The sequence below is a fragment of the Neoarius graeffei genome, chromosome 9 (genome assembly GCF_027579695.1).
Source record: "Neoarius graeffei isolate fNeoGra1 chromosome 9, fNeoGra1.pri, whole genome shotgun sequence".
Lineage (NCBI taxonomy): Eukaryota > Metazoa > Chordata > Actinopteri > Siluriformes > Ariidae > Neoarius > Neoarius graeffei.
In genome coordinates this window covers 83,538,673-83,565,908 of record NC_083577.1, presented here as the reverse complement: position 1 = coordinate 83,565,908, position 27,236 = coordinate 83,538,673, and the positions used below count along the sequence as shown (strand labels likewise).

At 40.8% G+C, this 27,236-nt stretch overlaps 1 protein-coding gene across 1 annotated transcript; it reads left to right on the top strand.

Annotated features, from left to right (window-relative positions):
* The first annotated feature begins 324 nt into the window (after positions 1–324).
* Positions 325–27,236, top strand: wdr4 (WD repeat domain 4). Its single transcript, XM_060930397.1, has 11 exons — positions 325–418; positions 5,679–5,744; positions 6,061–6,207; positions 6,288–6,444; positions 11,619–11,731; positions 17,869–17,929; positions 18,896–19,000; positions 19,545–19,615; positions 21,077–21,263; positions 21,456–21,525; positions 26,830–27,236. Exons 1-11 carry the CDS (start codon positions 336–338, stop codon positions 27,042–27,044), a joined length of 1,275 nt encoding a protein of 424 aa, XP_060786380.1. The 5' UTR covers positions 325–335; the 3' UTR covers positions 27,045–27,236.

Genomic DNA, 27,236 nt, shown 5'->3' with positions numbered 1-27,236 from the left:
AATTGTCAGAGACTGAACTGGAAAAGGAAAAAAAAAGCAACGACAGTGAAGGGGAGCACTATAAAGAGATGGAAGGAATGTGGGTGAAGTTGAGAAAATAAGAGAAGGTAATGAGGGGGGAAGTCAGGAGATACTTTTCTTGGGGCAAATTTGATCGGATACCACAGTTTAAAACAAAAGCCAAAACCATGTGATGGGAGTGGTAAGATGGCGGCCGGATGGCTTCACTCTGAGCTCTCCAGGTTTTATTCAGAGCTCAGTGCAGTCAGGCCATTATATGGGTGACGTGTAAATCATGCGCCGGGTTTTCCCATGTGATGTGAGTAGCGGTGAACATGGCTGCTGTGTGCTGTGCGGGAGAATGGCTGGTGATGAGCAGCTCGCATTATTTAATAGCTGTGAATGTCAGAGAGAACAGGTCTGAAGCTTCATGTTGTGTTTGATTTTACACAGCGGTGGTTGATCTGTGAGTCAGAGTAGATCGAGTCTCAGTGGGAAGCGGCACATGAGAGTAAATCTGCTTCTGCAAGTGGGATTTTCATTTCATTTCCCTTCTGGTGATGATCATAACTGATTTCACCAATTAGCAGAAATTATAGCAATTCTTTGTTGGTTGTAGGTTCAAGTTGTTTACAATACTTAAACATGTTGAATTCAGCATAGAATTTAATTTATTTATTTTTAATTGAGATTTGACAGTAATCAGCTGATCAGAGCTGAATCAGATGTTTCAGCCACAAGTAGAAAACAGGATGGCAAAGATTGCTAAAGTTGGACCTGTTTACTTATAGGTTAAATAGAACATGCTGGTTTATTTATATATATATATATACACACACATAGTATCAGTCAAAAGTTTTGGAACGCCTCTAATTCAGTGTTTTTTCATTATTTAAAAATTTTCTGAATTGTGGGTTAATACTAAAGTCATCGACATTATGAAGAAATATATGTGGAATTATTTGGTAAACAAAAAAGTGTTAATCAAACCAGAATATGTTTTATATTTTAGATTCTGGGGCGGCACGGTGGTGTAGTGGTTAGCGCTGTCGCCTCACAGCAAGAAGGTCCGGGTTCGAGCCCCGTGACCGGCGAGGGCCTTTCTGTGTGGAGTTTGCATGTTCTCCCCGTGTCCGCATGGGTTTCCTCCGGGTGCTCCGGTTTCCCCCACAGTCCAAAGACATGCAGGTTAGGTTAACTGGTGACTCTAAATTGAGCGTAGGTGTGAATGTGAGTGTGAATGGTTGTCTGTGTCTATGTGTCAGCCCTGTGATGACCTGGCGGCTTGTCCAGGGTGTACCCCGCCTTTCGCCCGTAGTCAGCTGGGATAGGCTCCAGCTTGCCTGCGACCCTGTAGAACAGGATAAAGCGGCTAGAGATAATGAGATGAGATGAGATTTTAGATTCTTCAAAGTAGGCATCTTTTGCTTAGATGACAGCTTTGCACATCTTGGCATTTTCTCAGTCAGCTTTACGAGGTAGTCACCTGGAATGGCTTTCAGTTTACAGCTGTGTCTTGTCAAGAGTTAATTTCTTGACCTCTTAATGTGTTTGAGACCATCAGTTGTGTTGTGAAGAGGTAGAGTTGGTATACAGTGAATGGCCCTATTTGAGTACTGCTCTAATCCATATTATGCCAAGAACTACTCAACTAAGTAAAGAAAAACGACAGTCCATCATTACTTTAAGAAATGAAGGTCAGTCAGTCTGAAAAAGTTTGGGATGAGTTGGACCGCAGAGTGAAGGCAAAGCAGCCGACGAGTGCTCAGCACCTCTGGGAACTCCTTCAAGACTGTTGGAAAACCATTTCGAGTGATTACCTCATGAAGCTGATTGAGAGAATGTCAAGAGTGTGCAAAGCTGTAATCAAAGCAAAAGGTGCCTACTTTGAAGAATCTAAAACATATTTTGGTTTGATTAACATTTTAAAGTTTACTAAATGATTCCTTACGTGTTGCTGCATAGTCTGGATGACTTCAGTATTAATTTACAATGTCGGAAAAAAAAACATAGAATTTGAAGGTGTTTCCAAACTTTTGACTGGTACTGTATATTTATAATTTATTTATTTCAAATCACTGTGACAATTTACTGTAGACACCGCTGGCAAACAAAGTGCTTCCACGCATGCGCAGCAGGAAACTTCCTCATTGAATATTCGCATCAGCTCTGATGTGTGACATCATGTTGTCTTGACGACCATGCAGTATTGTCAATCATATTCAACGCTCATTCTCCATTGACATAATACACGTAGGATAAGTGATACGATGACAATATTGCATGCTATCAAATGAAATGAATGAAACCTGCTAGAAGGGAATAGAACACGTTTTGATTCCATCGAAAAAGTGTCCTGTATGCATAATATTTTAAATAATATTAGCTGGTGTTGAGTGGTATATCAGATATATTCCGTTCAGCTCGCATGATATTGAACGAGTTGAAGACGAGTAGCTGAATGGAATATATCTGCTATACCACGGAAAAAAACAGCCAATATAATAATAATAATAATAATAATAATAATAATAATTTCAATTTATATAGCGCCTTTCACAACCCCAAGGATGCTTTACACAGGAGTTACCAAAAAAAAAAAAGCCACACTAGGAAGAGTAGTGTGAGGTAAAGAGGAAAGTTTTCAAGTTAGCTTTGAAGGAAGAGAGAGTGGAACAGTCATGAAGCGATTGTGGTAATGAGTTCCAAAGTTTAGGAGCAGCAACAATGAATGATCTGCCACCCATAGATGCCAGTTTAAAACGTGGGACAGTCAGAAGTCCACAGACAGAAGATCTGAGGGAGCGAGAGGGACAGTACAAATGAATTAGCTCACAGAGATAGGAAGGGGCGAAACCATGAAGAGCTTTATAGGTTAAAAGCAAGATTTTGTATTTGATCTGAGAAATAACTGGCAACCAAAGAAGTTGCTGTAAAACAGGAGTGATGTGAGCAGTGCGCTTGGTGAGTGTGAGGACTCTAGCTGCTGAGTTTTGGATGGACTGCAGGCGATTGAGCAATGTGGCAGGGAGACCATAAAAGAGAGAATTGCAATGGTCAAGACGAGAAAAGATAACCGCATTGACCAACATTTTGGCATCAGTTTCCAAGAGAAGAGGGCGGAGACTTGCAATATTGCGGAGGTGACAGAAAGCGTTCTTAGTAATTAGTTTAAGATGGGGTTCAAATGTAAGGGTGGAGTCAAAGAGAACTCCAAGGTTTTTTATAACTTGGGAAGGACTAATAGACAAACCATCAACATCAATAGTGAAACAGGAGAGGTTCAGAACCTGTCTTTTGGTACCTACTAATAGAACCTCCGTTATGCTAGCATTAAGTTTAAGGCAGTTCTTATGCAACCATTGCTTAAGGTCAGTGATGCAAGTCCTTAGCAGCTGGACAGAGGCTATGGAAGGGGTGATGGTGATGTAGATTTGAAAGTCATCAGCATAACAATGAAAGTTAAGGCCATGGTTACGAATAATCTGGCCTATTGGAGAAACATCACACATCACATCACATTATCTCTAGCCGCTTTATCCTTCTACAGGGTTGCAGGCAAGCTGGAGCCTATCCCAGCTGACTACGGGCGAAAGGCGGGGTACACCCTGGACAAGTCGCCAGGTCATCACAGGGCTGACACATAGACACAGACAACCATTCACACTCACATTCACACCTACGCTCAATTTAGAGTCACCAGTTAACCTAACCTGCATGTCTTTGGACTGTGGGGGAAACCGGAGCACCCGGAGGAAACCCACGCGGACACGGGGAGAACATGCAAACTCCGCACAGAAAGGCCCTCGCTGGCCCCGGGGCTCGAACCCAGGACCTTCTTGCTGTGAGGCGACAGCGCTAACCACTACACCACCGTGCCGCCTCTTGGAGAAACATATAATATAAAAATATTATAGATACTCTTCATATCAGCATTCTTTAAGGCAGTGCTAGCTTACCTGCTGTTAGTGCGGCAGTCCAGTTACCTTCCAGCTGGTGTAGCGTTAGCGAAGGCCAGTGCTAGCACAGTCAAACCAATTATTATTATTATCCCTGTGTAATTGACTGAGTTACTTTTAAAATCAACATCGACAGCTACACACAACGGAGCGACCTGGCAGCCAAAATTTTCTCAAAATCTTCTCCCTTTTAATGAAGCAAACCTGGTATCCATGTTTGTTTACAAATTGTCAGTCACTCACTAGCACGGAAGTTTTACATCTCTGACGTGTCTCTCTTCCAGTTTTTTGATGTCCGTTGGTATGTTTTTCTCTTGTAATTATGCATGAAAAGTAGCTAATGAAGTTTTGGTAGCCTTTCAGGTGTTCAGCGTGTCTTTTAGTTTCAGTTTATTTATTTAGTGTTTAAACCGAGCACTGGATTAGCCTCGTCTTCTCTCTTTCCCGGCCAACAAAGAAATGATTGTGCGCATGCACAGCAGAAAAGTTTTGTCATTGGATCGTCGCATGAGCTCTGACGTATGAAGTCGTGTTGTCTTGACAAGATGCAATATTATAACAATATTGCACGCTCATTCTCCATTGGTGAGAGTGGCATAATATACGGAGGATCAGCGATATGATAATATTGCATGCTATCAATAAACCCACTAGAAGGGAAAGAATACATATGTTATTTACCAGCTGGGGGGTCCGTATCATGAAATACCGTGACTGAGGTCTTGAAAGTACTGACCGAGGCCTTTGAGGTCACGGTATTTCACCATACAGACCGACCTTAAGCTGGTAAATAATATATTAATTTTTTTCTTTACCGAATTCTAATAGAAAACGAGATCGCCCAAAAGGGAAAACCGAGCTGAGCCACCATTTTTGAATCCTCATTCACGGCTGTAATGCAAATGGCTTCCTCCTCGGTATACAAGTGCACTTCCATGGCAGGAAAAAAACTACATTTTGCCGCGTATGTAGTCCCCTATTTATACAGAATTGAGTCATTCAGGATTCAGCCATGTTTTTGCTCGGCGTTAGCAACAGTTACAGGTTTTTAGCTTTCTCCTGAAATGTTTTCTTTTATTTCTTCTTCCTCAGGGTCGTAAAACTCGCTTTCGCTGTGAACACTGTCGTTATCGCTATCCATGCTGTAAAATTAATGCTGTTCTTCTGAGAAATGCGAAAATAAATGTTAAAAATTGCTACAATGTTTATTGTTGTGAACGAGCGAGTCGCCAGAGGTCCGTAACTGGGATCCGTATTGTACGGACCCTGCTCGCCAGCCAATCAGAGCGCAGGATTTGATGGAAACCGGACCGCGAAAAAAAAGTTTTTATTCCATGGAAAAAGCGTCTTGTGTGTATAATATTTCCTGATATTTCACTCCGATTACATCACTCCCACTGTTTTCCTGCTGACTAGATGTGCATTGTCAAAAGAGCGAACCGGTTCAAAATTAAAATTCTTTTGATTGTGTATTTTTTGTGAATGTGTCTATATAATATAAAGAACATTCCATGGTGGCTGTGAATTTTATATTCTCATGTTGAAAAATATATCACTTGTTCACTTTGTTCCGTCGTAATTTATCCATTCACCACTCGAAGATAAACTTCACATCTTCACGTAGTCATGTCATATCCTCTCTCTCTCTCTCTCTCTCTCTCTCTCTCTCTTTCTCTCTCTCTCTCTCATATAAGGATATTTTGTGTGTTTTTAATAAAGGGAACCGTTTGTGTTCGACTGCACAAAAACAGAGCAGAAACCGAAGGAAGCTGAAACAGATGAAAGGTAACCGATCATGCTTGTTTCCAATATGATGTTGGTATTGAGGTCAGTCCTTTTGAGCTCTGCTTTAAATCACTGTAAGAAATAACTGATGGGACGTTAAAATTTATCAATAGTTTAATTTTCTCTTGTTTATGTGATTAAATAACGTGACGTAACAAACACCTGCAAACAGTTATTTTTCATGATCTGGCAACTTTTTTTAAAATAACACTTTACTATTTTGTTAGAGGTAGGACACTTGTATAGCACGCTGAACGTGAACTAGTGTAGCGGAGTAGAGTTGTTCATGTGTCTTCATGTGTTTTGCCCTTTTCAGCAATGGTGGAGGTTCTCAGGAGGAAGGAAGCGACCTGATTCTCACGCTCACCCTGTCACGATCAGGACATTATGCTGCTCTGACAGATGACAACAAAAGATTGATTCTGTTTCGCACCCAACCATCATGGCAGTGTATCAGCACAAGGTATCTGTAGCCGTTCTGATCACGTGACTCGGATACAGAGGATTTGGTACGAGAGTGAGGACTGATCTCTGATATTTCAGGTGGGTAGTGCGCAGGTGTACCTCTCTGGTGTTCAGTCAGGCCGAGGATGAGCTGTTTGTGGCGGATAAATCTGGAGATGTTTATTCATTCTCTGTCCTGGAGCCACAGAGGCAGGGTGAGCTGAAGCTGGGTCATCTCTCCATGCTACTGGGCATTGTAAGTGTTTCTTTGTTTTAAGGAAAATTCCAGGGTTTTTTAATCGGACCCTTATTTTCCAATCTCTTTAGGTCCATGGTCCGGTTGTTCAAAACATGGTTATTTTAACAAAGTTCGTTAACCAGCCGTTAAAAAATCGTTTCTTGAAGCTAATTGCTGGGTTTCATGTGATGTCACATCCGCCTCATTAGTTATTCAAAACTTTACCTGGTGGTCAACCAAAGCTCAGTTGACAAAGTGTTTGTACGGAGAAGGTGCATTGCTCTCATGAAAAATGCCTTACGCTTGCGTTGTTCAAATCGATCAAACTGTGAAACTGATAAAAGTTTCTTCAGGGTTCCCCGTGAACTAATAAAAAAGGGTGAACGAACACAGGATTTCACAAAAAGACGTCGAGAAAGGTGGCTTTCGAACCTCTCCGTGAAATCGAAGGGAGCCGAGTCGAAGCACGCTCGAGTTTCACTTGGTGAAAGGTTTGTATTTCCCTCTCAGCTCTGTCCTTAGTGTTTTCCAAGTACTTTTCTTGCTGTGTGTCGTTATTTTACGGTACTTTTTTTAGTCACGAAGCGCTAAAGTCCCCAGCTGTTTCTTTGTTCACTCCTCATAAAGTCCATATGCATGAAGGCCGTGACAAAATTCTTCCCCAGCCGTACAGTTACAATGCGCCGTGATCACTTCTCCGTCTTGTTTAACTAAGATCCAGGTCTTTAAAGGGGTTTCTGATGATCTTTGTGAATGATTTAGCTGAGAGATAAGAGCCAACACAAGTGAGAATCAAGCCAACTGTTGTTTGTTTACACTTCAACTTGCAGTAAAGACGTGAAGAAAAGCTAAAAAAAAGAAAACCTACTTCCACGGGCAAAAACAATCCAGGATTCATTGGGCAGCGACTTGATCCCGAGGTCCTTTACCCAGCCGCATACAAAAAAGTTGTAAGCCTCCATACTCTTCCACACTTTCATCTGTTTTGCGGTGTAGAAGGACGTCTGCAACACCAGATAGTTTGAGATGTCGGGGAACTCGACTGAAGGGTAGTTTTCGAGATTGTATGACAAATCCTTCTTTCCCAGACTGTCGGGGTCGATTCCATTGCACAGAGCAATCTTCTGAATATATCTAAAGCCAGCAGTGGCTTCTAGATTACGAGCGTACTCTGATAAGTTATTGCTAGTGGTTTGCACTACGGCAGCTGTTTTATTTTTCTGCTAGACCTCCAGCTGTTTTACCGGAAGTGAAATCGCTAAGAAAAGTCACTTGACTGAAACCCAAGAATTTAACCATACCATGAGCAAACCAATTGGTTTAGCCATAACCAGTTGGTTATGACATCACACCATGTCAAAATCAAAACCCTTCCTTAATTCGCCGCACCTGTATGTCATCACGAGGCCATGTAATGTACTGATTGGACTTGGACACGAGGGCATTTGTCACGTCATTAACCGCTCTACTAACCATTCCTTTCTCGATGTACATTGTATCACTGGTGACTTGGAAAAAACTGCCACTTGCATAAAATCTAAGGGCAGTGAGCACCTGCTCGTCAACGGACAATGCGTGGCTTCTTCGCGTTGCTGGGCGTTCCAAATCTTCTTGCAACAAATCAAATGTATAACGGAGAGGTTGTCTAGCAAATCGGTACTGATGTCGATCTGTCATTGTATCGAAGTAACTTGTTTGGTCTTCATCTGGATTGTTTGATGGCGTGTGTTAACAATCGGGAATGTGCCAGTAGTGTTTGCCTGTAAGATGAGCACCATTTTGATGTGTGGTTAAAAGATAACGCAGGCTGAGAGGTGTAAATCACTATTTAACCATTGGTTAACAGATAATCATGTTTTGAGCAACCGGACCCAGATATTTACTCGGGACAAAGACGATTGACGTTGGTCCGTTATCAACTTAAAACGTTGTAACCTGTAACCAGGAACCACAAAACAGCTATACAATGTAATCCTCTGGGGCAGTCATCCACGTCAAACTAAACCACTTGTTTTGACCACTGACGGACTCATCCGCGTCATTATTAAAAATGTCTGACAACATGGAAAGGATCCATACAGAGATACACCTGTACCGTATCTGTTTACCTGTAAACTGTAAAGAAAGTGTAGAAAATGACTGTTTCTACACTCAGTCCCTGTGTCCGAAATCACTCACTCGTTCACTACTCCCTATATAGGGAATTACTATATAGAGGACTATATAGTGAGCTCATTGGTAAAATGAAAAAAAAAATCATCTCCACTAATCATAATTTTCTGCAAATCCAATTATTTCACCATGAAATAGTCTTTGATTCGGGTCTAGCATGACTGGAAGCAACGCCGTATTTGTTGATCGATTCTCACGCTCTGATTGGCTGAGCAGGACCACGTGACCATGCCGTAGCAGATGACGGTAAAGATGCACTTGGTCGTTGTTGCAGATGATTTCACTCTGTTTTCATAAAATGCCACCAAAGAAGAAACTCAAACCTTCCGTGGGCCAAATAAATATATTTCTGCAGGTTTGTACATCTCATCTCATTATCTCTAGCCGCTTTATCCTGTTCTACAGGGTCGCAGGCAAACTGGAGCCTATCCCAGCTGACTACGGGCGAAAGGCGGGGTACACCCTGGACAAGTCGCCAGGTCATCACAGGGCTGACACATAGACACAGACAACCATTCACACTCTCATTCACACCTACGCTCAATTTAGAGTCACCAGTTAACCTAACCTGCATGTCTTTGGACTGTGGGGGAAACCGGAGCACCCGGAGGAAACCCACGCGGACACGGGGAGAACATGCAAACTCCACACAGAAAGGCCCTCGCCGGCCCCAGGGCTCGAACCCAGGACCTTCTTGCTGTGAGGCGACAGCGCTAACCACTACACCACCGTGCCACCCAGGTTTGTACATATAAATCGTAATTAATATTTTCATATCTTAAGAATTATTATTTTCATATCCAGAAGCGACCCGGAGTGCCGAGAGATGTCTGGCCCCTTAGCTAAGGCTTCATACTTATAAAGTGCAAATAACTAATTATGTGCAAATATTTATGCGGAAATTAAAACTATACAACACACAATACCACACCAGAAGCACATCAAGTACATCACACGCACCAGATAAGCTTACCATGTAGTTACACTACCGTTCAAATGTTTGGGGTCACTTTGAAATGTCCTTATTTTTGAAAGAAAAGCACTGTTCTTTTCAATGAAGATCACTTTAAACTAATCAGAAATCCACTCTATACATTGCTAATGTGGTAAATGACTATTCTAGCTGCAAATGTCTGGTTTTTGGTGCAATATCTCCATAAGTGTATAGAGGCCCATTTCCAGCAACTCTCACTCCAGTGTTCTAATGGTACAATGTGTTTGCTCATTGCCTCAGAAGGCTAATGGATGATTAGAAAACCCTTGTACAATCATGTTAGCACAGCTGAAAACAGTTGAGCTCTTTAGAGAAGCTATAAAACTGACCTTCCTTTGAGCAGATTGAGTTTCTGGAGCATCACATTTGTGGGGTCGATTAAATGCTCAAAATGGCCAGAAAAATGTCTTGACTATATTTTCTATTCATTTTACAACTTATGGTGGGAAATAAAAGTGTGACTTTTCATGGAAAACACAAAATTGTCTGGGTGACCCCAAACTTTTGAACGGTAGTGTATGTTACCGAACCAGGAAGTGTACTACAGAGGGGAACTGAGGAAGCCAAGCACACACACACACACACACACACATCTGGAAGGAAAGTTCATCCATGTTTTGTTAGTAATTTATTAGCTGAGAATGCACCAGAAAGCATGTAAATTGCAAAATTTACTACTGCAGATTTTTTGGAGAACCCTGTACTTTGTAAATAGACTTTTTTACAAATTCTAAGTGACTTCTCCTTTTGTAATCATCAGTAAACAGCCTCTGTGTGATAATTGACTCCAAAAATTTGTAATCGAAATTTTTGGAGTTTTTTGATTTGAATATTTGTAATCATCAGTGAACTGTTGTGGTCAGATTCAAGGAGAACTGAAGTAATTTTTAAGCTTGCTTTATTTCTTAATTAACATGTTATTCAATTACGTTTTCGGTTTCAGTAACCTTATATCGTGACTCGTATTGGCAACTAATTGCAATTAAATATTATACTTATCGGCCTATTTGGTTTTTAGCCGTGTTGAATTTAGTTCGTTTGGTCCACGGCAGGCGTCGCTTATCCGCGCGATCTTCACGAGACTTGTGCGAGACTTCGAAACGTGAAGTGTCAGCCAGGTGTCAGTGCCGCCATTTTGAAAACCGTTTTCCAAACGAAATATTGCACAAAAACGAGTTTAAATGATGGTTACTGCCTACTTTTTTCAAACTTTCCTGATTGCTATCAAAACAAACAAAACTTCCGGCTTGATTACATCAGCATTCGAAAGTGGGCACGTGCGTCTTTTGACAACGTTGGCAGATGTTGGTCGGTTTGATTTCCACTGTACATTTTACTTCCGTCCTACGATGTCTCGCACAGGTCTCAGCAAATCTCGTTTACAGCCATTGCTTTGACATATGGACTGATATATTACAGAGCATATTTCAGACACTCATAACTTGATATAGCAGTGACAAAATAGCGATCAGAAATGTGTTCCGATATTTAATAAAATGAGAGAGAGAATTTTGATGATGATAAATTTGCCTTCAGTTCTTCTTTAAGAGGAATGTAACACTTCGGCACAAGCTGTTACAGGAAAATAATCAGCTTTGGAGTGGTAACCTAATCTCTGCCGTGTAACAGGCTGAATCACACCACCGTATATTGATGACTTTGTGTTAATATCCTGCCCCAATTGTTTTCTTCTTTATATAAAATGTGTGATGTATAGACAGACAGATACAGATGGATAGACAGCACTTTGTCTGTGTGATGTTCCATCCACATGGTTGTTGGCGTTTTGAAAGATGATTGTTCGAAAAGTCTTTTCAACAACACTCTTGTGAATGTAACTTTTCTTTCTTTCAGAAAGCAGAAAGAGAATTAAATGAATAAATATTTGAAAATTGTTGTTGCATACGTTCCTGAGAGAGGTTTCGCGCTTTAACTGTAAAATCAGTGATTGTGGTGCATCTGAAATTATCCTGAGGATATTGTGTGTGTTTCTGTTTGCTTTAATATCTCACATTCTTTTCTCCAGACCCTGTCTCCAGATGATAAGTACATCATCACAGCAGACAGAGATGAGAAGATCAGAGTGAGCTTTTGCAGATCCCCATACAACATTCAGGCCTTCTGTCTGGGACACAGAGAGTAAGCACAGAGTCGTAGTTTAAAAAAAAATGTTTTCAGTGTCTTTCAGATCAAGTTTTGCTTTTATGTAGATAGAATGTCATGAGATCAACAATATAAATTACTCAGACCTGTGTGTGTATACAGTTGTGGTCAGAAGTTTACATACAGTGACATGAATGTCATCTTGGATATGAATGTCACGGCAATATTTGGGCTTTCAGTCATTTCTCTGAACTGTTGGTTTTTTTTTTCTGTGGCAGAATGATTGAACAGCATACATCTTTAATAAAAAAAAACACTAGAATTTGGTGCACAAGTTTTAATTTTCTTTGGGTTTTCTGAAATCAACACAGGGTCAAAAATATACACAAAGCACACCTAATGTTCAGGTAAAATGTCTCTTTGCAGATTCACCTTGACCAAACTTTTTTTTTTTGTTTACCATGAACAAGTTTCTGTCAGAATTCTGGTTGGATATTTCACGACTCTTCATGGTAGAGTTCAATTAAATTAGTTTTTCTTTTTTTCTTGGCATGGACTCGACTTATAAGCACGGTCCATATATTTTCAATAGGGTTGAAGTCAGGACTTGTTTTAAGCTTAATGTTCGCCTGCTTTATCCTCCACAACCAGCTCTGATGCGTGTTTGGGTTCATTGTCCTGTTGTAACTCCCAAGTCGTGTTCAAGTTTCTGATGGTTTATGCTGAAGAATTCTGAGGTAGTCCTCCTTCATTATTCCATCCACTTTGTGCAATGAACCAGTTCCACTGGCAGCAAAACAGCCCCAGAGCATGATGATCCTACCACCACCACCAGCTGGTACAGTGTCCCTTTGTACATGGTGGTCACTGTGGCCAAACAACTCAATCTTTGTCTCATCTGACCATACAGCTTTCCTCCAGAAGGCTTTTTATTTGTCCATGTGGTCAGCTTCAAACTTTAGTTAAGCTTGAAGGTGTCAGTTTTGGAGCAGGGGGTTATTTCTTGGATAGCAGCCTCTATGGTGATCTGAACTGTAGACAGTGATCCATCAGCTTCCAGTTCATGACAGGGCTGTGCCATGGTGGTTCCCAGATTGGTTTGGATGGTCAGGAACAATTTCCTTTCAGCTGAGGGTGACAGTTTGGGCTTTCTTGAAGCAAAGTGACGACACCTCACAATAACTTGGATACAATTGTTTGAACTGATCTTGGAATTTGCAGTTGTTTAGAAATGGTTCCAAGAGATATTCCGGAGTTGTGTATATCTGCGATCCTCTTTCTCAGATCTGCACTGAGCTCCTTGGACTTTCCCATTTTACTATGTGTTGGTCAATCCAGTGAGTGCTGTAAACAAACCCTTTTTATGAAGACACAGAGAAGCTACCAGCTATAATCAATTTTGATCTGTAGCCAGAAGTTAAGAGACTTTGGCCTTTGCAAGATAAGAGACATTTTGGAAGTTTCAGCACCTCTGAATTAATAATCTAAGTGAGCGTATGTACATTTTTGACCCTGTGTTGAATTCAGAAAACCCAAAGAAAATTAAAACTTGTGCACCAAATACTAGTTTTTTTTTTAATTTAAAGATGTATGCTGTACAATCATTCTGCCACAGAAAAAGAACAGTTCATAGAAATCGTCATTCATGTCACTGTATGTAAACTTGTACACACACACACAGAGTGGTGCTTGAAAGTTTGTGAACCCCTTAAAATTGTCTATATTTCTGCATAAATATGACCTAAAACATCAGATTTTCACACAAGTCCTAAAAGTAGATAAAGAGAACCCAGTTAAACAAATGAGACAAAAATATTCTACTTGGTCATTTATTTATTGAGGAAAATGATCCAATATTACATATGTGAGTGGCAAAAGTATGTGAACCTCTAGGATTAGCAGTTAATTTGAAGGTGAAATTAGAGTCAGATGTTTTCAATCAATGGGATGACAATCAGGTGTGAGTGGGCACCCTGTTTTATTTAAAGAACAGGGATCTATCAAAGTCTGATCTTCACAACACATGTTTGTGGAAGTGTATCATGGCACGAACAAAGGAGATTTCTGAGGACCTCAGAAAAAGCGTTGTTGATGCTCATCAGGCTGAAAAAGGTTATAAAACCATCTCTAAAGAGTTTGGACTCCACCAATCCACAATCCGATACAACCCCGATTCCAAAAAAGTTGGGACAAAGTGCAAATTGTAAATAAAAATGGAATGCAATAATTTACAAATCTCAAAAACTGATATTGTATTCACAATAGAACATAGACAACATATCAAATGTCGAAAGTGAGACATTTTGAAATTTCATGCCAAATATTGGCTCATTTGAAATTTCATGACAGCAACACATCTCAAAGAAGTTGGGACAGGGGCAATAAGAGGCTGGAAAAGTTAAAGGTACAAAAAAGGAACAGCTGGAGGACCAAATTGCAACTCATTAGGTCAATTGGCAATAGGTCATTAACATGACTGGGTATAAAAAGAGCATCTTGGAGTGGCAGCGGTTCTCAGAAGTAAAGATGGGAAGAGGATCACATACTGCATCAATTACAGCATCATGGCTGCGTAGAAGAAGGGTCCGGGTACTGAACTGGCCAGCCTGCAGTCCAGATCTTTCACCCATAGAAAACATTTGGCGCATCATAAAACGGAAGATACGACAAAAAGACCTAAGGCAGTTGAGCAACTAGAATCCTACATTAGACAAGAATGGGTTAACATTCCTATCCCTAAACTTGAGCAACTTGTCTCCTCAGTCCCCAGACGTTTACAGACTGTTGTAAAGAGAAAAGGGGATGTCTCACAGTGGTAAACATGGCCTTGTCCCAACTTTTTTGAGATGTGTTGTCATGAAATTTAAAATCACCTAATTTTTCTCTTTAAATGATACATTTTCTCAGTTTAAACATTTGATATGTCATCTATGTTCTATTCTGAATAAAATATGGAATTTTGAAACTTCCACATAATTGCATTCCGTTTTTATTTACAATTTGTACTTTGTCCCAACGTTTTTGGAATCGGGGTTGTAGATTGTGTACAAATCGAGAAAATTTCAAGACCATTGTTACCCTCCCCAGGAGTGGTCGACCAACAAAGACCACTCCAAGAGCAAGGCGTGTAATAGTCGGCGAGGTCACAAAGGACCCCAGGGTAACTTATAAGCAACTGAAGGCCTCTCTCACATTGGTTAATGTTCATGAGTCCACCATCAGGAGAACACTGAACAACAATGGTGTGCATGGCAGGGTTGCAAGGAGAAAGCCACTGCTCTCCAAAAACAACATTGCTGCTCGCCTGCAGTTTGCTAAAGATCACGTGGACAAGCCAGAAGGCTACTGGAAACGTGTTTTGTGGACGGGTAAGACCAAAATAGAACTTTCTGGTTTAAATGAGAAGCATTATATTTGGAGACAGGAAAACACTGCATTCCAGCATAAGAACCTTATCCTGTCTGTGAAACATGGTGGTGGTAGTATCATGGTTTGAGCCTGTTTTGCTGCATCTGGGCCCGGACGGCTTGCCATCATTGATGGAACAATGAATTCTGAATTATACCAACGAATTCTAAAGGAAAATGTCAGGACATCTGTCCATGAACTGAATCCCAAGAGAAGGTGGGTCATGCAGCAAGACAACGACCCTAAGCACACAAGTCGTTCTACCAAAGAATGGTTAAAGAAGAATAAAGTTAATGTTTTGGAATGGCCAAGTCAAAGTCCTTACCTTAATCCAATGGAAATGTTGTGGAAGGACCTGAAGCGAGCAGTTCATGTGAGGAAACCCACCAACATCCCAGAGTTGAAGCTGTTCTGTACGGAGGAACGGGCTAAAATTCCACCAAGCCGGTGTGCAGGACTGATCAACAGTTACCGCAAATGTTTAGTTGCAGTTATTGCTGCACAAGGGGGTCACACCAGATACTGAAAGCAAAGGTTCACATACTTTTGCCACTCACAGGTATGTAATATTGGATCATTTTCCTCAATAAATAAATGACCAAGTAGAATATTTTTGTCTCATTTGTTTAACTGGGTTCTCTTTATCTACTTTTAGGACTTGTGTAAAAATCTGATGATGTTTTCGGTCATATTTATGCAGAAATATAGAAAATTCTAAAGGGTTCACAAACTTTCAAGCACCATTGGGTGTAATATATATATATATATATATATATATATATATATATATATATATATATACAGGGCTCGAAATTCGCGGTGGTCCGGTCGCCCGAGGCGACTTAATTTGTCATTTGGCGAGTAATTCCTGTCACTAGCCAGCCTGGCTCGCTAGTTGAAAATAAAAAATATATATGAAGCGAAGATTCAGACACACCGTCAAGTAAAGCCGCCACATATTAAGCGCGTGTCGTGTCTGTGTTAATCGATGTGTTTATTGGCAGGACGGTCAGGCTGTCGGTTTTTTCACTACTGCGCATGCATATAACGGACATCCCAAGTCTCCCGGAAGTTCCGGGAGTCTCACGCATATTGATAGTGGCTCCCTGATGCCCGCAAATTGGATAATATCTCCCAGAATCTAGAGCAAGAGCGTGCACGCGAAACGTTAATGTCTGCATCACGCATATGACGGAATGCGCAAGGGAGAGCGAGAAAGACTGCGCATGTGCCTGTTCATGAAGCGCATGCTAGACAAACGCTACGTTCACACTGCAAGGCTTAATGCTCAATTCCGATTTTTTTGTGAAATCTGATTTTTTTGTGAGGTCGTTCACATTAACAAATATATGCGACTTGTATGTGATCCTCAGTATGAACGAAAAGCGACCTAAAAGTGTTCCGCATGCGCATTGCAGGATACGACGACGTCACACACAGTGAGCATGGCCAGTGTTTACGGAAGTAAAACCGCCCGGTTGCGGTATGACCCATCCAATCTAGCTTGAATAGCTGCATCCCCCCAAATGGAAATCAGCTCCCTAACCTCTGCGTCCTTCCATTGAGAAAATTCAGAACCTTCACAGCCCGAAGTGTCCCTCGCATTGATGTCATGCGCCATGTTGTTGTAACTTTTTTTGAGAGACCCGCCGCCTACTTCAGCGCAGAATAGTGACGTTTGTGGCTTGTTGATGACGTGTAAGTCGGATGAATGCGACCTGGCGGTTCAGACTGAAGTCGCATATGAAAAGAGCGGATAGGAATCGGAATTAGGACGACATATCCAAACGGCCTGGGTCGGATTTGAAAAAATCGGATCTGTGTCGTTCATATTGTCAATAAAAGATCGGATACAGGTCACATATGGGCGAAAAGATCGGATTTGAGTCACTTCAGCCTGCAGTGTGAACGTAGCCAAAGAGCATCCTGATTGGTTTACAGACATCCCAACCTGCAGACCGGGGGGAAAAAGTCCAATATATTTTTATTTGTCGATATTATATTATGGTGCTCTGTGTTGTTCTCATTTATGTATTTAATAACAGTATCAAAATACTCCGGTTCTTGAAATAAATGCACATTAGTCATGAACAATTGTAACTACTCTCTTTTGTGTTATTTTTGACAGAAGTAAAATCGGGGTGAAAGTAAGCTGGTCCTGGCCGGTCCGGCGTACCAATAAAAGATTTGGTCGTGCCGGAAAGCAAAATGTACGGTCTCTGAAAAAAAATGCACTTTCAGCATAACACACCTGCTAACGTCAATTTACCAAAAGCAACACGTTTTCCTCAATATACATTGCATATAACTGGTTCTGACCTGTCTCTGAATTCTGTCTGAAGTGAATTCCTTCTGTGTTTCACTTGACAGACAGCGTGCGGGAGAGCGTGCGCAGAGCCACTGCTTAACCATCCTGCGCCAACGTGCGCAGCTGGTATCCAAAGTGTTTTAGTAGACAGAATGTCCAAAATGAAAAGTTAGTTTTCAACTGTTCAGCTAAAAAAAAATGTTATTAAAACGATTGTGTTGTTGAAATGATGTGTTTGCAATTTATTTATAATCACAAACTGATACAGGTGGATGAAAGCGTGATAGTGTGATTAAAAAAAAAAGTACTGTACTAGTACTACTGGGTGATAAGAAGTCCTAGTGAATGCTTGATAAGTAGACAATAATAAATAATTAGGTGTATTTTTCGGCGCTCGCTGATGCACAGTCTGATTGTTTTCACCCCAGTTGTGTATCTGTCTTGTTTTTTCTTGCAGGTTCGTCAGTGCTCTGTGTGTTCCAGCTGCACATCCTGAATGGCTTCTCTCAGGCTCAGGGGTACGAATCAAATATTTTGTTTAAATAATTGATTGAGGAAATGTCACTGGGAATTGAATCACCATTTTATTATACATTTGGAAACAGACAGTGCTTTCTAGAAATTAAGCTGTAAATAATATCAAGTGTGTGTATGGTGCCCTCTGATGCACTGGGGGTCCTATCCAAGGCGGTGTCCCACCTCACACCTAATGTTCCTGGAATAGGCTCTGAATCCACTGCCATCTCGATCAGGGTAAAGCAACTGAATTGAAGATTGAATGAGCGAACAATGTAAAATGGCCATTTTGGCATGAACAGGACATAAAGGCTCAAGTTATATATAACAGACTTGCAGTCAAATGTATTTGAACACCCGGAGTTTGTTTTATGATGCATTTATCAGTATTTACATGCGAGTTTGTGGCATTTGATGCCACAGCTGCTCTTATCCAGAGCCACTTGCGTTTATCTCATTTATACAGCTGAGTAGGTGTAGTGGTGAGCAAGAAGCTTCTGGGTTCAAACTTCAGTCGATATGTGTGGAGTTTGCATGTTCTTAAGTCAAAAACAACGTGAACCCAGTGTCTGTGTGGGTTTCCTCCGAGTTCTCTGGTTTCCTCCAACAGTTCAAAGACATCTAGATTAGGTAAATATACCCAGCCACTGGGGTTGCACAAGCCAGTACATACTTAGTACCAGTCCCAAGCCTGGATAGATTGGGGAGGGTTGTGTCAGGAAGGGCATCTGGTGTAAAAAAAACCTCTGCCAAGATGATGATGATGTAGCTGAGCAGTTGAGGGTTAAAATCTTTGTCAAGGGTCCAGCAGTGGCAGCTTGGCAGTGCTGAGATTTGAACTCGCAACCTTCCGATCAGAAGTCCAGTGCCACAGTCGAACAATAATACAGAAAAGCAAATAAGTAAGAAAAACTAAGAAGCAAGTGTTCTATTGTTTTATTTATTTTATTTATTTTTGGTATTGCCAGGACGGCACGGTGAAACTTTGGCATTATGAGTCCGGCCGGCGGTTACAGAGCATCGACCTGCAGCAGCATGGCGTTTCACAGAGCTCTGATACGGACAGTGAAAAGGTAAAACCAACATCTGCTAATGACACAGCTGCCTCTTCTGGTGATCAACTGCTGCATTACTGTCTTTAATAGATTAAAGCACAATCATCAATCATCCACCTCCATCCCTGTCAAACGTGTCGGTTTGAGTTGTTAGCGATTCTTAATTTTGCCAAGAAGGTTCTGGGTTCAAGCCCAGTGCCTGACAGGGGGTCTTTCTGTGCGGAGTTTGCATGTTCTCCCCGTGTCCGCGTGGGTTTCCTCCGGGTGCTCCGGTTTCCCCCACAGTCCAAAGACATGCAGGTTAGGTTAACTGGTGACTCTAAATTGAGCGTAGGTGTGAATGTGAGTGTGAATGGTTGTCTGTGTCTATGTGTCAGCCCTGTGATGACCTGGCGACTTGTCCAGGGTGTACCCCGCCTTTCGCCCGTAGTCAGCTGGGATAGGCTCCAGCTTGCCCGCGACCCTGTAGAACAGGATAAAGCGGCTGGAGATAATGAGATGAATATTATTGATGAAAAATGTAAAATGTTCCACTATGCCATATTCCTGTTGTGATCTTTAGCCAGTGAGGTTTGCTGTGAGTCGGATCATCAGCTCGCCGGATGGACGCCATGTCGCTGTGCAGTGTGAGAGGTGTGTATGTGCGCTTTACTCTGTCCAGTACGAATATCATGCCAAACTAAATGTGTCTACTGACCATGTAAACAAATATGCGCGCAGACGTATTTATTTGAACAGAAAAACAAAATTGTGTAAGTAAATCAGATTTTTGCAATCAATCAATAAATAATTAGAGTAAAAATCTGATGATGCGGAAAACTCGGATTTCTTTTCATGGCATTAGTATTAGCATAATGAAAATTTTAAAGTAGTGAAGTGGTAGTTTTTTTTTTTTTTAGTTTTTTTGCTTAAAGTAAATATTTACAAAAAAAAAAAACTGTATCCATGCCCTAAATCAGGGCTTTTCAAAGTGTGTGGCGTGCCTCCCCTAGGGGGCGCCAGAGTTCTTCGGGGGGGGGCGCAACGTGAGGAAAAATAAACCAGAATAAGTTACTATTGCAGACATTTAGCAAACTTCAGCTAGCCTTTGCCAGAGACAAAATGGATCGATTTTTAGTACCTAAAGCTACAGTGAGTGAGGAGACAGAGTCCGGGCCAAGCAAAAAAAGAAGGAAGTATGACCACGATTATTTAAAGTTTGGATTTTCATGGACTGGATCTGAAGATGCTCCACTGCCACAGTGTGTTGTCTGCCAAGAGGTGCTAGCTAACGATGCTGTGAGATGTTTAAAATGTGTGTGTAAAAAAAAAAAAGAGGTTTTAAAAAAAGCACAGATGTTTAAAATGTGTAAAACAAGATGTTTAAAAAAAGCACAGATGTTTAAAATGTGTAAAAAATGTTTTAAAAAAAGCACAGATGTTTTAAAATGTGTTAAAAAAATGTTTTAAAAAGCACAGATGTTTAAAATGTGTAAAAAAAGATGTTTTAAAAAGCACAGATGTTTAAAATGTATTAAAAGAGGTTTTAAAAAGCACAGATGTTTAAAATGTATTAAAAGAGGTTTTAAAAAAGCACAGATGTTTAAAATGTATTAAAAGAGGTTTTAAAAAAAAGCACAGATGTTTAAAATGTGTAAAAAAAGATTTTAATAAAGCTCATATGTTTTAAATGTGTAAAAAAAAGATGTTTTCAAAAAGCACAGATGCTTAAAATGTGTAAAAGAAAAAAATGTGTACAACAATCATTTTTTTTAAAATACGAATGGAACATTAAGTATAGCAACAACAAAAATTGTAAGGGGGCGCTGTTGTTTATTTGCTCTCTGAGGGGGGGCGGACTCTCCCACACTTTAAACCCCTGCTCTAAATAATCTGATCTTAATTTGAGTGCCTCTGTATTTCTTGAAATCTGACAAAATGCTTTTGGTTTATGAGATCATAATACAACTGCTGATTTGATTAACTGCTGAAATCAGATCATAATCAGTTTATACTCAGGTGTGCATGAAAAAACAGTCCATAATGACAGATTAACCAGATTTGATGTGCATCTCTTAACTGTAACAATTTTTTTTGTCTCTCTTTCTATCAAAGTTTTCCCTCCATTCAGCTGTTTACAGTAGAGGAAGGATCAGACGGGAGCTTAACTCCGACTGAGACACTCACTCTGCCTCAGAACCTCTGGGATATGACCTTTGACCCTCAGGGTCGACTCTGGGTCTTATTGGAGAACAAGGACACAAATGTACTTCTGTACACATATACAGAGGAGCGCTGGAAGGTACCGTACGCATGTGCATGCAAACACACACACGCTTTTCACATGGAAACCAGTTCTGGAAAAATATCGTGCTGGATGTTTATTTTTCTGATAAATAGGACATTTCTAAACAATAAGTTGACATTTTTTACAACATTCTTACCCTGTGTGTGTGTGTCTGTGTGTGTGCTCGCTCGCTCGCTTGCGGTGCAGTGTGTGTCAGAAAGCCCTGACCTACAGAGGGTATCAGAAACAGTGCACGCTCAGTGGGAGCTCTTCAAAGGTGAGGTGCTTCATGATGATGCTTTACATCTAGGTTCCCTAAAGTGACATGCATTATTTTTGTTTTTATGCAGATTATTGATCTATAGATTATAGAATTGATACACTAATATTAACAAACTAACAGTTGTATTAATTTATTTTTCTTAAGCTCATCCAGCCACAGGCCAGGCCAGATGAGCTTACATGATCACTCATCGTCCGTCTGTTTGTCCGTCTACAATTTACAAAAATAGGTGCCCTATGGGTCCATGTGGCTGCTGATCCCATGTCCATACAGTAAATATCGCATATATACAGTACATGTTATCAATGATCCTCGCCTCATCTCTTGCAAGCATCACCAAGCTGTGAGCAGCATCAGGGCTTGGAGTGTTTTGGTTCCCAATTTTGTTTACTGTGTTTTTTGTTCAAAATCCAGTGCTGTGAACTCGATCTATTTTCAAAATCGTAAGAAAGAAAGCACTCGTTCATGAATCGTCTTAGAAGCGTTATTTAGTACGAATGAGCACATTTTGTTTCACAAGTGTAGTGTAAAGACTCTAAAGTAAAATAAAAAAATGAAAGCAAAAACTTACAAAACCTTTCATTTGACCTTTCAGAAGGACCAAACAAAAGCTGTGATAATTAAAAGGTAAATTTTCTTAAAATAAACACCACTTACTTGATATCGAATCGGTAGTCTTGGCGAACCACGAGGTGAATTTCGTTTATCTTTTTATCTGCCGATTATCTTCCGATACTACGACGTTATAACGACGTTTCTCTTATTTCGTTTCTGGTTCTGATCGGTTCCGAAGTTTATCAAGAAGTAGAACGGGTAATCGAACTTGATCAGGATAAGTGCTGATTGGTTACGAAGTTTCGCTATTGTTACACTCATTCTTACAACACGATGACATCGCGGCTTCACCACTCGTTCTTGTGCACCTCTGATAACGCGATAATGCTCGTGGTGGGGGATAGTGATGACCATGTCGTCTTGTTTATTTAATGATCGAAATCCGATCAATCCTGTAGGAGGAGTCACGACTTTTGTAAATTGTTGACGGACGATGGACAGACGATGCGTGATCACATAAGCTCATCCAGCCTGGCCTGTAGCCGGATGAGCTCATAAACCAAATAAGTAAAATAACGAACCCCCATATTAACCAAGTAAAATTAAACCCACAGAGCATGTTTATTAACACCTTAATTAGCATGTTTTGCATTTGTTCCAAAATTCAGAACTGAGGCTTAAAGGAGAACTGAAGTCATTTTTAAACTTGCTTTATTTCTTAATTAACGTGTTCTTCAATTACGTTTTCAGTTTTAGTAACCTTATATCGTGACTCGTATTGGCAGCTAACTGCAATTAAATATTATACTTATCAGCCTATTCGGTTTTTAGCTGTGTTGAATTTAGTTCGTTTGGTCCACGGCAGGCGTCGCTTATCCGCGCGATCTTCATGAGACTTGTGCGAGACTTCGAAACGTGAAGTGTCAGCCAAGTGTCAGTGCTGCCATTTTGAAAACTGTTTTCCAAACAAAATATTGCATAAAAACGAGTTTAAATGACGATTACTGCCTACTTTTTTCAAACTTTCCTGATTGCTATTAAAACAAACAAAACTTCCGGCTTGATTACATCAGCATTCGAAAGAGGGCGCGCGCGTCTTTTGACAATGTTGGCGGATGTCGGTGACTTTGATTTCCGCTGTACGTTTTACTTCCGTCCTATGATGTCTCGCACAGGTCTCAACGAATCTCGTTTACGGCCACTGCTTTGACATACGGACTGATATATTACAGAGCGTATTTCAAACACTCATAACTTGCTATAGCAGCGACAAAATAGCGATCAGAAGTGCATTCCTAGATTTAGTAAAAGTTTGATGATGGTAAATTTGCCTTCAGTTCTCCTTTAAAAGTCAGTTTCCTTATTTTTACCTGGAGACCAGAGTTCAGTAAGTTGCTGTATAGAAACGCGCTGTCATCTGCTAAATTATATACAAATTAGTTTGTACACCCCTGTTCTACTCATTTGTAGGTTTTTCTGTATTTTGACTCTTTCTACATTTTAGAACAACACTGAAGACATCAAAACTATGAAATAATATCATCTGGAACATAGATGGAATTATGCATTTTTAAAAAAAAAAAAGGGTTCAACAATATCTTTTGATATTTTAGATTCTTCAAAGTGTCCAGCGTTTTCCTTCATGACGCTTTACACACTATTGGCGTTATCTTAACAAGCTTCATGAGGTAGTCACCGGGAACGCTTTTCAATTAACAGGTGCCTCGTCAAAAGTTAATTAGTGCAATTTCTTGCCTTGTTAATAAGTTTGAGCTCAAACAGTAAATAATAAATTTAAAAAAAATACAGTAAATAGCCCCATTCAACAGTACAACTGTGCTGTAGTAATCCATATTATGTCAAGAACTGCTTGACTATTGTAAGTAAAGAGAAACAACATCCATCATTACTGTAAGACATGAAGCATGTGCAGTCGTTGTACGTTTATAGAAGTTTATAATTTTCTGTTTGTACCATGAGGAGGGGTTTCTTTTTTTTTTTGGTCTTAATTTTTGTCTTACTTTAATAATAAGCAGGGTTTCCGCGGAGTCTTAAAAAGTCTAAAATTTGATAATCCTAATTTAAGGCCTTAAAAAGTCTAAAATACGAGCATATTTTGCATTGTAGGTCTTAAATGTAATTTTGTGAAGTCTTAAATCCTTACGTCCATTTACCCCATTCCAGGCCCAGCGCCGTGGGGTGGCGAAAGGGGGCGTCGCCCCCTCGTGGCTACAGCCCCGCCCCCTCAACGGAGACTCAGATCACTTAATTGTTTTCTTATGAAAATATAATGTATTATAGACGGAGGGGTTGTGCGGGCGGGGGTTTTACATGTACACTTACAAGTGCACTGTCTCTGCAATATCCTGTAATATGCGGGAGTTTACGGGAGTAGTCTTTCCCCCACCGAATTAAACGAATTCAATCACAATATTGTGAATCCATTTTCTTTCTTTGTAGGCTAAGTTTATCTCCGTTTATGTCGGTGTATGTGTTCATATATGGTCCGCTTTGTGCGCAAATAGCGTAAGAATGTGTCGTTGACGTCACCCCCCATGCAGCGGGGGTGAAAATTCATCACTTCAGAGTGTTTAGTCCCCTACACGCCTAAACTGGGATCGCGGATTAAGTGGTTAGCGTTGACTCGGTGCGAGTCAGGAAGGCTATTACTGGTGCAGCCGCGGGGTCTGTTGATTTTTTTTAAATTATGATTTTGGCCGGGCGGCACGGTGGTGTAGTGGTTAGCGCTGTCGCCTCACAGCAAGAAGGTCCTGGGTTCGAGCCCCGGGTCCGGCGAGGGCCTTTCTGTGTGGAGTTTGCATGTTCTCCCCGTGTCCGCGTGGGTTTCCTCCGGGTGCTCCGGTTTCCCCCACAGTCCAAAGACATGCAGGTTAGGTTAACTGGTGACTCTAAATTGAGCGTAGGTGTGAATGTGAGTGTGAATGGTTGTCTGTGTCTATGTGTCAGCCCTGTGATGACCTGGCGACTTGTCCAGGGTGTACCCCGCCTTTCGCCCGTAGTCAGCTGGGATAGGCTCCAGCTTGCCTGCGACCCTGTAGAAGGATAAAGCGGCTAGAGATAATGAGATGAAATGAGATTTTGGCCGCCGAGCCAAGTACCTTAGACTTGCATTGACGTTTTGTTTTCATGCCGCGGAGCTATTTGTATGTATTTTAAATGTAAAGGACTTGCCTGTAGGTTTGTGTGTGTTGTTTTATGTTTGGCATCTTTCCGGTTGTAACGCGTGTCTGTGAGAAAATTGGAGGGGAGGGTTAACAGGTGGGCACGGGGGTTGATAAAGCGCAACTGCCCTGGTAATATGCCACATGATTTTCCCGGACTAAAAGCAACCTTCGGGGCCGTGGTTTTGTGGTTGGCGCAGTTAATTGTTTGAAACACGTTGTCAGACCGCCATCACTACTACACACTATATGAAAAATATTTGCCCCCTTGCGATTTCTAATTGCCCCCTTAGTAAACTGTTCCTGGCGCCGGGCCTGCCCCATTTGCTTTTTTTTTTTGTTAAATGTGTTTGTGATATTCGTAATTAGTCATATAGGCTAGGCCTACTTAGTATCAGTAGGCTACGCTGCAAATTACAAATGAGACACAGTGGAATCCGGCGTCTAGCCCGGTTGGCATGGTGATGCACAGGGCATGGTACGCACGCATTTAGACAGTAGAGCCTAAAAGAAGCGAGGGAGATTGTCACGGTTTGTAGCAAAATGGGCAAATGCAAGTTTAACGACTGCTGGCTTGAACGCATTGATTTCGTAGACTGGTTAAAACGTGTACCAAACAATCCGTTTGAGGCGTACTGCACATTGTGCAAAAGAACACTCAAACTCCGCACCCTGGGTGTAAAGGCACCGGAATCGCACACGAAAGCGGAGAAGCACCAGGCTGCCCATAAAAGTCTGCAACAATCGCATGCCGTCACTCAATTTTGTTCACCGTTGTCAGGTCCAAGCACATCTCGAGACGGTGTATCAGCTAACTCCGTGCAAACTGTAACATTACAACACACAAACCGTACGGAATCGAATGCCTCCTCCTCAAGTGATTTGCGGGATGTCTTTGGCTCCACTGCAACTTGGTTCCTCATTAAAACCTCCTAGGGCCTAGCGTCCACATACGTGGACAGCACTTTTTAGAAATTCAGAACAAGAATCCACATATGTGGACATACTTTTTCTCAAGAAGTACATCTTATCAAAGATGATGCTTAGTTTTTATTCTAATCAGGTTCTAATAAGCCCAAATAGCAAAAAGAAATAAAAAAAATGCATGTAAAAAAACAGCGTGGGTCTTAGGAGGTTAATGCAAGCGCGCACCCTAGGGATGTAATGAGTTCATTGGTGAATGATGATAAATTGTTATTTTGAAAGTAATTCAGGCTCTCCCAATTTTCTTTATTTTTTGTGCAGCATAAGTCTTAAATTTAACCTGTTATGGTCTTAAAAAGGTCTTAAAAAGTCTTAAATTGAACTTGTTCAAGCCTGCAGACACCCTGATAAGAGACGCTGGTGAGGGAACGAGTGTGTTTTATAGCTGCATGTCGTTCTTTTTATAATTTTCCTACAGCAGCACAGCCTAACTTTTTTTTTATTTTATTATTTTTTTTTATTGCTTAAATTTCAATGGCTTTATTTTCGCAAGTACGTTCTCTTCTCCTCAATTTTTTTTTCTTCCATTTTGCTGATGATAATCTCTTCTGCTTCTCATCTCCTTTTTCCTTCTCAGCCTCCATCGGTGCAGAGAGTCGGTTCCGTCATCTCTACAAGACGAACTTTGACAATATGGCATCGTATTTAGAGAAGAAAAAGGAACGACTGCAGCAACAGAATCAGCGGGGAGGAAAGAAGAGAGCAGCACGGCAGCCGAACAGGGCAGCGAAGAAAAGCAAGACGGAGAATAAAAGCGGAGCCGTTTCTCAGAAATGCAGCTCAGAGAGCTAGAACCCAGCAGAGACGTCGCAGGTTTAAGTTTTTTTTTTTAAACCTCATTGTTTTGGTGGACATTCCTTTTCATTCAGGTTGCATCCTTTATTTCATATTTACATATTATATTTTTGGAAATGCCCCAAAATTGAGAGATTGAAAATGAAATTTTAAAATAAATGCTTTTTTTGTTTGTTTGTTTCCTGAGAA